The 12052-nt window shown below is 39.2% G+C and overlaps 1 protein-coding gene across 2 annotated transcripts; it reads left to right on the plus strand.

The window, feature by feature from the left end:
• The first annotated feature begins 270 nt into the window (after window positions 1–270).
• sp2 (sp2 transcription factor) lies at window positions 271–11895 on the plus strand. Of its 2 annotated transcripts, none has more exons than XM_036585862.1 (8): window positions 271–324; window positions 2241–2317; window positions 2623–3375; window positions 5343–5558; window positions 6222–6516; window positions 7033–7204; window positions 9288–9481; window positions 9852–11895. In XM_036585862.1, the coding sequence occupies exons 1-8, from the start codon at window positions 318–320 to the stop codon at window positions 9950–9952; spliced, it is 1815 nt and encodes a 604-aa protein (XP_036441755.1). In that variant the 5' UTR covers window positions 271–317; the 3' UTR covers window positions 9953–11895. The 2 variants fall into 2 exon arrangements, with proteins under 2 accessions (XP_036441755.1, XP_036441757.1); XM_036585864.1 differs by having other exon boundaries at window positions 305–1954.
• The last annotated feature ends 157 nt before the right edge of the window (window positions 11896–12052 follow it).

Consider the following 12052-nt stretch of genomic DNA (forward strand, 5'->3'; position numbering starts at 1 on the left):
AACTGGGTGAGCTAACCGTCACTGAAATACACGACCACGTATCATTGGTTCAGTCTAGCTCTCCGTGTCTCTCCAAACGCCCACCCATTTTCCCTGAACCGAGATAAGCTATTGGTCCAGCACCCGCCCGTCAACTGTCAACGCAGCATTGAAACATTCTATTGGTCAAAGTAAATCTCAATCACGAAGATGGCCTGTGTTGATTGGGCAGGACTGCAATCCTTCAGCTCCCCGCCAGCAGGCGGATTGGTCGAAGGGTGCAGGCGGTGGCCTGCAGGGGCTTGCTCTTGAAGGCTTCACGGAGAGCGAATGTCGTCATGAGCGGTGGGTAGGAATTATAACGTTGGTGTTTATATTACTATCTACTTTGTTAACTAAACACATGGTTGACTACAGTGCATTATGTATCCAGAGTGCCAAATTTACGTTACAAAATGAACTATAACACGGCACTTGCAGGTTGCACACTTCCGGAATCGGGCTGCTTTTCCGTATCAAAGAGTTTATCTTTGCTAGTTCGAGGCTCGTTAGCATGCTAGCCAGCAGAGCGCAGCTTGTCTTGCAGTTTTACCGTTTCACGGATTTGGGTTAAGCCGTTCAGAGTTTTGCTTAGCTGTCTCTTCACACATACGGACACGTCTCACCCTTTGTTTACTCTGTAAAAAACGCAGAAATGTAATATAAGGGCAACGACATCTAATTTAAGTTAAAAAGAGCTAGCGTTAGTCGTAAAACACAGTTAGCTAGCTTTTCTTTTTAGCTCGTCCGCTAGGAAGCTAACGCGTCGTCGTTGGTGTTTGATTAGCACATAGGCTGTTTAGCACATTAGCTTCGCTAGTTTTATTTTGAGGTGGCGCTGTCTGTCAGGCCGCGCGCGCAAACTGAGGGTGTCTTTTTTCCCCTCCTCACTAAAGACGAGCTCCAACTCCAAATTTAAACCCACACTCTTTTGCAGATTGCTGTGGCGTTATCTTTCTCTAAATGTGCTTACCTGGCTCATTTTTACTATAGGTTAGCTGGCTAGCTACATTTAGCCAATTCACTTGCTGCTACTAACTTAGTGCGACTTAAGTTTTCACAGAGGAATAAGTTTCATCGCAGAGAACAGAGTGACATGATAACATGCCGAGATTAATACCAATCTCCGCATTTCAGTTTCCAACTAATAATTCGGCCACGTTTAGTAAATATAACGTTAGCTAGCTATGTAATCCAGTGGTCATTCTTTAGGTGGTGGCTCGTATTTATGAAGTTAGCAAGCTAAGCAGTTCTTCAGTTTGAGGTTCAGGTGTCCGTGAATAAGTAGGGTAAGCGATGGACGATTCGCAGACAAAGCGTTCTTTTTAAAGAATTTTTAAATGAGATAAAGAAAATCGATTCGAAGTTTTCTTGATAAACTGACCTGTTTTTGCAATGCTTTTAACATTGTTTGGGCTGCTTTGTTACGTGGATTTCGTAGATTCCTTGCATGTCTTAAGAGTGCACAGGTGCTACAGGCATGATGTCGTTACCGGGTAACTGTCAAATGCAGGAGCAGATACCGTTCGTCGGGTCATGATGCTCCCGTATGTGTCAAATGCATGAGTGCATTTCGCGAACAAAAGTGTTTATTCTAAACACTATATTCTCAGCAGTCACTTATATGGTGTTATTTGTTTGCAAGTAAAGATTGTGAACTATCAACGTGGCCTTACTAAGCAGCTTTATGGAACTCCTTTCTTAGATTAATATACAAACTGACAGTACAACACCCTAAAAGGTGAGCTAGTGTAGGTGTAGGTCTAAGTTATAGCTTATAGAGTAATGCTGGGTGGTACTGCTACTGGGTGGTTGGAGTAATCTAAACGCATAGACGCATTCACAAAAAGTAAATTTCTAATAGACAGTAACGTGGGTCGTAATGACCATCACAGCATCATTGCCTTCTTGATTCATGTCATCTAGGTAGTAACAGGTAACACCTCTTTTAACTTTGTGCTTATAGTTGTGAATATGCATGCAAGAGTCAAAGCAAAATGTTTTAACATAATTTATGCAGTAGTTGGTATTTGGCATTTGAACATGTTCATTGATTTTTGTTTGGTTTGTTTACAGTATGCCTGTGAGATTTAATCTGACCACATTGATCACCTGTTGAGCAATTCAAAGACTGTAGCTTACTACTTTATTTAAACCACAATAACGGTTTGAAGGCACCTCCCTGTCAGTCATTTGGTACAGTAGTTTCTTTCTTTTCATAGATCAAAAGGACAGTATGGCTACCACTGTTGCTGTCAGTCCCAGTGAATACCTCCAGCCTTCTACCACCACCTCTCAAGTAAGACCACTGTCAAATAATCTCTCTTCTTGTTCATATTTGCCTTAGAATGTTGTATGTTTTTATTGCTGAGAATAGATTTGTAGACCCTGTGCCCGGACTTTTGTCTGTGACCGTCTTTCCAGTCATCTTTCAGTGCCTGTATTGAAGAATGCAGTATTCGTTAATTTGAAGCTTTAATTACTTTCTGTTGTATGTTATTTAAGTCTGATTGTGTGGTCGGCATCTGTTTCTCACAATGGTAGGCAGGTTTAGATCAAAAAAGCTTTCTCACTTATCCGGGGGTTTTTCTATCCATTTTGTAGGATTCTCAGCCCTCACCTTTGGCTCTCCTGGCTGCAACTTGCAGTAAGATCGGCCCACCTGCGGCCCAAGCCCCTGTCAGCACTCCACCGGCCCAGCCAACAACGCGTCGGCTGCACCCCATCAAGCCTGCTCCCATTGCTCCGGCTCCTCCCAAGAATATGGCCTTCCTGTCACCTAAGGGAACTGTGCTTCAACTGCCTGCAGGCTTAGGTTCTTCAGGAGCCAGCCCCATCCTTCTCACTATCCAGACCCCAGCACGCCCAGCGGGCACAACTAATACCAACATCCAGTACCAAGTGGTGCCCCAGATCCAGGGAGCCCAGACCATTCAAATGATGCCCCAAGGTGGACAGATCCAGATCATTCCTGGGACCAACCAGGCTATTATCACCTCACCTGTTACTGTGCAGGCTGCCACACCCACTCCTACATCTGTGGCAACAGTGTCTGCTGCACAGAAGACAGTACCAATCAAGCCATCAACACAAAAGCGGCGGCAGAATAATGCTAACGTTACTTCTAACACTAACGTTGTGCGTCTGTCTGGTGGACTTGCGCTACCGCTCAGTGTTGCTACGGGTGAAGTGGGTGGAGCTCAGATTGTTACAGAATCAGCAGCTGCCACACCTCGGCAAGCGAAAGGAAAGAGGGGACGGAAGAAACAGGTTGCCACCCCACAGCCAGCCTCAACTCCTCCTGCTGAGCAAGTGGAGACGGTGCTGATAGAAACCACAGCTAATAATATCATTCAGGTAGGCTCCGTGTTTTTTATGTGGCATTCGTTAATTATGTATTGCACCATTAATAAATCTGATACATGTTTTATATGTAGCATATCAGTAAAAGGAATGAAAGTCTGTGTCTTAGCGCAAAGTGACTTCCCTGCACAAAAGTGCAGTTTGTAGCTACAGAACAAAACACTTGCAAATAAGGCTCAGAATCATGTGTGCATTATGTGTTTTTACATGTATTTAACTGTAGTACTGCGTGTGTGTGGAAGAATAAAATTCCTAACAGACAGAAGTTCTATAATAGATTTTTGCATATAATTAAGCTTTGCGATGTGGGCATAATGTCTGTGCTTTTATGACTGCACAAAACTCAGTAGTGAACACCTGATTTCCATGTGATCTCAGAAGATGATTACAAGGTTCTTGCAGTTGAAAGTCTTATAAAATCTTAAAATAGATTTGAAAAATTTATGATTGTTAAAGGTCTGAAAATGTCTTGTTTCTTTTAGAGGTGTTAAATTGAGGGATGTCCAATCCTGACGTTTTATTAGCTCACACAAGCTAAAATAAGCCCAATAGAGTACCGATCTTTTTTGCGCTCTGTGCCATTGGTGTATCGGTGCCGTACCTGGCATTATTCCACAACCTGCAGCGGTAAGGCACACAGTAAGGTAACGAACGGGTTCTAAATGTCTGCAGTGTGGAACTGTTTTAAAGAGGAAAATTAAAACTTGTAGTATCTGCAGTTTTTTCTAAACATAAGGAAGCATGTAAAATCTGAGCATGTGGCTGTTACGCCTAGAGTCTTTTCTGTTGCTGTCCTCAAGCGGCATGCCACCAGTACTATATACTCACACAATGTTTTTCACCCCAAAGTTGTAACTGGTTTTGAAAATAAAACGATCACTGAAGTGTGCTGTTACTGGCAGCAGCACCATGTCTGGTTTTAAACCGGCATTAGTAAAAACAGTGAATTCAAAAGCGATAGAGCAGGCTGCTGTGGCATGTTAGAGCAATATGAATTTAAAGCATATTCACAACCCTGTAAAAAGGCTGTTTCACTTAAATAGTTTAAAATAAGCATATACAGATATCAAAAATGAGTTCACTGCAAAATATTATGCTAATGGGTAGTCATGACCAGGGAGGTCAATCAAATTGGATTAGTGTTTAGGAGCACACAATAAAATGGTTATTTATGAACACACAATAAAATGGTCATTGTGAAAAAGTAGACAAAAACAAGGTTCATCAGTCCAGAATGTTACATCACGCACATACTAAAATGGAACTGATTTTAACGTTGTATTAATTATCAGGGTAGCATGATCTTACTTAAGCTGTGCAGCTGTTTTATGTATGAAAACACATAGCGGATTTGACATCCCTAATTAAATTTTAAAATATGCCTAAAGGCCTTATCATAGCCATGTTTGCATCAGACTCATCCAGAATAGTCCTATAGCCAAAAACCTCCAGCTGACAGCGGACTTAGGGTAAAAGCCGACTAGTGATAAAATTTTAATGCCTGCCCCCCCTTTAATATCGTAATATGCACTTGGAGACCAAAGGTGCACAGTATCACAGAGAATGTCATGCTTTTTTTGATACATGGTCATTAAAATATTTCAGCTTGGGAAAAGTGCTTTATGGTAGTAATTGTAGTAGTTAAAATTAATTGTGTGGTCAAATGAGTTGAGTTCAGTCCTGAACTACTAGAACTGAAATATTGTGTGCATATGCCACTTTCACCAGTTTTAGACTTATAATCTGACTTGAAACTGCACTGAATTTGTATAGATTTATATAGGGATTCTGTTTTATAGGAAACTTACTGAACTGCCAGAATTCTGATCAGAAAAGGCCAGTTAGAAGTAAAAATACTCACAATAGAAAATTTCATATTTACTGGTGAGGACTGTTAGAATGAAATATGTTGTGAATGTGATGCTTTTCAAACCTTTTTGAGGCATTTCCTTTCCTTTCAGGCAGGGAACAATCTCCTTATTGTGCAGAGTCCAGGGGGAAACCAGCCTGTGGTACAGCAGGTGCAATTGGTTCAGCAGAAATCAGAACAGCAGGTGGTGCAAATACCCCAGCAGGCTCTAAAAGTGGTGCAGGCTGCTTCTGCGACACTTCCCCCTGTGCCCCAGAGACAGCCAGCTACACCCAGTGTGCAGATGACCCCCTCTGAACCCACACAGGTACCTCACTGTGCCTTTTTTTTTGGCTTTTGTTTGTTTGGTTGATGCCCATAAACCTGATAGTAGCTGTGTCTCTGGGAGACTGTTTAGAATGACACATTTTTAAAATAGTAGATGGTCTTTCCCCTTCAATTTGAGAGGTTTGACAGGCATTGATTTATTTTCCAAAAAAATATATAAACGTATATAAAAAAAATATAAAAAAATATATAAATATATAAAAAAAAAATAAAAAAAATATATATAACATCTTTATTGCTGCTTTGTGACATTTGTTTAGCCTACACGCAATGTATTCATATTTTTAACACCAACCTGCCCAGGGACTGCAAATGAAATTCATGGCTAATTTTAGAATAAAATAACAATTTTTCTAAATTTACTAGCAACTTGGCACATTTATATCATGAAATTTGTGATGTACATGTGCGTTTTGTTCCTATGAAATACACAAATGAAGTAAAGATTAAAAAAAGTTATGTATGCATAGAGAGTATTTATTTCTGTCACCATTATCTTGATTTAGTTGGGTTTTAAATGCCAGTTTGCTTGTTTAATACTTTTGTCAGTCTTATGTGGTGAGCCTGTACATCTTATCTGTCTGTTGAATCTGTTTGTTGCTGTGTTTTATGGTTTGTCTACCTTTTGTCTTGATTTTCACAGGTGCTGATTAAAACAGCTTCAGGTGAGTGGCAGGCAGTGCAGCTGCAGAAGACCATAGTTACGACTCCAACTACGCCGGCTACTACTGCCACCCCTACCACACTGACTGTCGTCAGTAAGAAGGCCCAGCCAGGGGCACGGAAAGAACGAACACTCGCAAAGATCGCTCCTGCTGGCGGTGGTCCGATAACGCTTAATGCAGCTCAGCTTGCTTCAGCGGGTCCGGCTGTTCAGACCATTAATATCAATGGTGTTCAAGTACAAGGAGTGCCTGTGACCATCACAAATGCTGGGGGTAAGGGTAAATAAATGATCAAAGTAGATTTTGTAAGGATGATAAAGTTATTCATCAAGTGATTATTAGAACTTTTGATTGTTCATATTTATTAATTGATGCATCTGAAACCTAAAAAGGACATTTGCTTTCAGAGCAGGATGTAGTACGCTCTCCTGTCTAGTGTAAGGAAGTGTGTAAATTTTAAGGTGTTTTATACATAATTTATTGCAGTGTTTGTAGTCCTTACTACATCAGAGTTTTAGTGTTGTCAGATAGCAAAGCTATCCAAGAACTTGCGGTTGTTCCAAATGTAACCATACAGTCAAAGGTTTTTCTATGGCAAGCTGTGATAGGCTCTTGTAGCTTTGTAAGCTTTTTTCTAATACAATTAAGTGTTATAAAGCAAGAAGTAGCACTCAGTAAGCCAATATTGCTGGATAAAGCTGATCAGTGAAGTACAGCAGTGTTTTGCAGCATGCATAACAAGGAAACTCTGAAAGCTTAGCCTCTGTCTATTTTTTTTTTGGTTCCCAGGTCAGCAGCACTTAACAGTCCAGGGCGGAGGGCTACAGCTGGGCAGTGTGCAGACGCAGGCGCAGCCGCTGAAGGTGGACCAAACGCTTGCTCTTGAGCTGCAGAGCCAACCAGGCGAAAAGAAGCGGCGCATGGCATGCACTTGCCCCAACTGCAAAGATGCAGAGAAAAGGCAAGGAAAACACAGAGTGGCAAGGGAGGAGAAACATAAAAAAATGACAAAATCACTGTATCATAATATTAATAATAGTACATGACCATATTGAATTGCAACTGTGGTTTTATTGGCAGTTGCTAAAATGTAGAGATGCACCAGTATGGAATTTCTGGGCTGATAAAGAAACTGATAATTAATCATTTGTTGTGGTCAATACCAGTGTCATGAACCGATAATTTAAATTAATAATTTTAATTTAATTATTTTAATGTTTGCTATTATTTTATGTAGATGTTTCACATTTTAGCAGATCCAGATAATGCCATTGACAACAGTTGTTTAAAAAAAAAATTCTAAAAATAAAGAACAGGGATAGGGATTGATTATAGCAACTAACAGTTTTCAAGATCATTACCCAACGATGAATCTGATACTTGGCTATAAACAAAAATCATGTCATACCCATGTATTTAAACATTGCACACTAAAAGAACTCTTACATGCAGCTACAACTTTGTACGTTACCCCATATTTTGGAAGACTGAAGATTCGCTGAAAAAAATAAAACTAAACACAATTGGGGAATAGCTTCCTGCGAGTTCATTTGCTTGCCTCCAGTTTTGAAAACATTTGCCATAGCACATCAGAGACAAACCTGAGCATATAATTAAAAAACTAATAGGATATTAACGGATAATAGGTTTGTATAGGATATGAAATCACATTTCTATAAATCTGTATGAATAAACCTGTCTTACAGGGCAATAACTTGTCAAACCATCAATCAAAAACGAGATTTCTGTTAGCCAATTAATCAACGTTATTTCACTCGCTATGAGCTTTGACCACTGTAAGTTAGCAGTAGAACATGAACTTGACTTTTAATTTAGTAAAAAAAAGAAAGAATAGGCATGTCTCGATTAATACATAATCGCAGGTATTTGAGATGATCAGTTATTTAAGCTGATTGCTGTTATTTTGAACAGTTGTTAGTTTTTTTTATAGTCATAATACGCTACAACATACAAAATGTAAATTCGATGTGTTGGGTTGAGGCAAATGAATAAAAGAAAGCAGTAAATGCATTAATTTGGGAATGCCATTTGAATTATGAAAACAAAGTTTAGAGTACTGTGTAATGTTAGCTATGTGGCTAGTTCTAATGTTTTTAGCTTGAATGCTGGCAGAATGAGTTTTATTTTGCTTATATTTTCACTCTAGTGAAGAACATGTTGCTGTTCCTAACTCTACATATAATTTTGTGTAATTGACATTGTGTGAGTGTACACACGGTATTGTTTCAACAGTTCAACCAGTGTTGAGCTTCTAAGTAAACATAGCTAGCATATGGAATTTCTGGGTTAATAAAATAACCAATCTGCCAGTTTGGCCATTTTAGGCTTGTATATTAATAGCACCAAACAATGAACAAGAAAAGACAATTAAATTATTAATTCCAATTATTTAAATGACAATCATGAGCTAAAATTTCAGAATCATGATAGCACTAACAGTTAAAAGCACATAGCTAAGCAAAACCTATATTAAACCTATCTCCATATCGCTGCTTTTTCAGGCAACAGAAATCCTGTCCCTAATTCTGTCTCAATATCTGAAATTGTTTGTATGTTTACATATCTGTTTCTGTATGTGGAACACTGTAATTACATCTGAGCAGTCTTGAAAACTGAAATATGATTATTAAAAAACTAAATGTCTTACTAAATTATAGTTAGTTGCAAAAGTGTCGGAATTCATGTAAGTAAATTACAGGGAATCTGGTCTAGAACCGAACTGATGATATATTGTACATCCTTATTAAAATGTAGGGACATTACTTAAGATCAAGATCATCATGTGCCTAGATGGGTTTGTCCATTTGTTCCTCTTTGGATGCAACTAGTGCTTATAGGATCTCTCACTACGATGACTAGTCTCAGATTTAGTTTTGACTTGTGAAAGCAGAAGTGCAATTTTGTTGTGCAATTGTTAGTGTCAGACATTATTACATATAACTTGATGTCACAAGATCTCTGCATCAAGGGATCTTCTTAAAGCTGTAGACAGAGTTAATGATCATTTGTCTTGGTTGTTGCAGGCCGGGTGAGGTAGGCAAGAGGAAGCACATATGCCACATACCAGGTTGTGAGAAGACCTTTCGGAAGACATCTCTGTTGCGAGCGCATGTGCGACTGCATACAGGAGAAAGGCCTTTTGTCTGCAGTTGGGTCTTTTGCGGGAAACGCTTCACACGCAGCGATGAACTGCAGCGACATGCCAGAACGCATACAGGTATAATACACAATGAGGCATACCAAACATTGTGGCAAACCAGGGGTTCTCAACCTTTTCCACCACAAGGACTGTATTATTGATAACAACAACATGGCCCATAGCCCAGTGGTTGAGAATCCCTGGTTTAAACCAAGAGTGTAAAACTGGGTTCCAGTCTAATTAGCAAAGCCTTCTTGAGTTGAACTCAAGAAGGAAAACTCTAATCTCTGTGGAGTGCTTCAGAAAAGACCGAGTTTTACACCCTTATTACAGTTCCCCTCAAAAATGGGTAAATTGTTTTTATAATTATGAATATGCAACAAGGCTCTTCTCTTTTTACTGAATTTTTGCAAGCATTAACTCTTATTATAACTGTGTTTTTTTGCAGGAGACAAGCGTTTTGAGTGCTCAAAATGTCAGAAACGATTCATGAGGAGTGACCACCTAACAAAGCATTACAAAACACACATCAACACCAAGAACTTGTGAACGTTTGATTTTGAAAGAGAACTCTTAAAAAGACTCATCCCTTAGGGTGGAAACAGGGAGGGGGCTTTTTAGTGGAGGACATCCCCCCTCCGCCCGCACCCAAATCACACATGTGATGTGTCCTAAACCAGGCCCTGTGGAGTGGTCTGTGCACACAAGCCCAAACTCCTCTTGTGTCTCCTTTTCCACTCACCCCAGTTTTCAAAGGGAGGGCCTGGCAGTCTAGCTGGGCCAGTACGCCACACAAGCTTCATACGTGTCTCACTTGAAGATGCAGAAACCTGACGCCATGGCTGTGTAGTATGGGAAGTCCTGTATCACTTAGCAAGAAGAAGAGAGTGAGTGAAAGATTGAATCTCAGACATGAAATGCACCACCAAGTACTCCAGCCAAAAAGCTGTTTTCCTCCATATTTTTTTTTTTTTGAGCCTTTTGACTAGCGTGTAGCAGCTCATGGACAGCTTTTATTGTGTAAATGTTTGCTTGCATACACAAACCTACATTTGTACATACCTGGGCTAGTTTGAATACGGAAATGCTTGGAGTTTCTCTTTACCCCAGCCAAGGTTCATTTCAGAATCTTAACTGAAAATTTTAACTCCACTTGGTTAATTGGTTTCAGCGCTGCCATATCAAAACCTCGTAACTCCATTTTTTTCAGGATTTTATTATTTTTTTTTAATCTAAAAATTCCAGTTCAAATGGACCAATAGAAATGGTCCAAAATTACTTTATATAAAATCTTGTTACATTAACATACATTACAGGTAAGATTTTTCCCCCGTTTCTTCGATAAAGTTTGTATTTCTGAGGTACGAGGTTTTGTTGCAACAGTGACGATTTGGAATTCATTCAGCAGATGTTTAGAATGAAGATATTTTGCTGTGACTGGACAATCATGTCATGAGTATAGAACAGACTAATATGAAATCAGTTGATTGCAGCTTTAGGAACCATGGAGTCACTCACTGAAAACTGCAAGCACATACAGAAGATGACTGTATTTGAAAGACAGAATTAGCTTAGTCATGTAAGTATGTAGATGGTATTTTATGAAAATGTAGAGTCAGTTACAAAATCTGATATTCAGATAGCAAGATCACATTACAACGTATATGCTACCTACATCATAAAAATATCAATATCCAAAATCAAAGGAGAATAGAAGATAAAGAGCGGGATGATTTTTACAACTTACCCAAATTCAATGTTCATTATAAGGAGTTAGTGGTTTTGAAACACAGCCTAAGAGATATCCAAGCATTTTGGAGTTTATTCTAATCAAGTTTATGTAAATGTTTAATGTCCTGGTCCTCAAAAGTGCTTTAAGGGGGAAGTCTGTGCATCTGTACTGTGCGTCTGAATATGTACAATTGTATCTTGGAGACCACAAAAAGTAGGATATTTGTTACACAAACGACTGCATTGGCTGCTCCAGCCAAACCTGAGTGACGAGGACTGTGTACAGTGTAAATGAGGAAAAGAAGTAACATTGTATAGTTTCATTCCTGTAATACACGAGGCTATTAGATGACCCTTTTAATCAACTTAATGTTGCCTTAGACAGCTGCACCACCTATTTAAAGATATTTCTGTCTAATTACATGGAATTGCATTTGTATAATTGCTTTATCTTTTGTCTAACTTGTATTAAAAAATGCCAATTTTATGTGCACTGACCAAATTCAGGGTTTTAATCGAGAGGTTAAATTGAGTATTTTGTTCATGCACCATGGCTTTATTTTGTCAGAATTGAAAATGAAAAAATACCCTCTTTCTATATTTCCTAGATCAATCCCACACCTAAAAGTCCCTGTCTCTGAAAGCCGATGATAGGTAACTGTGTTTGTATAACTTACTGAGGTGCTTCAACCAGAGAGCTTGCTACTTTTTCTACAGTCAGCCCATCTCGCCCAGATTGACACAATAAAGCGTTCAGATCACGCCGTGGTTCTGTGTTTCAATGCAAATGCCAAGGAATGAGTAATCGAATGTATCCACAATAGATCGACGCATTAAGATAACTAGCAAAGATAAATATAGATATTCTTTTCTCTTTTTAAGTGAAAGGCTAAGAAGAGCAATTCTATTTCTAAAAAC

Source organism: Colossoma macropomum, unplaced genomic scaffold, assembly GCF_904425465.1.
Source record: "Colossoma macropomum unplaced genomic scaffold, Colossoma_macropomum, whole genome shotgun sequence".
Lineage (NCBI taxonomy): Eukaryota > Metazoa > Chordata > Actinopteri > Characiformes > Serrasalmidae > Colossoma > Colossoma macropomum.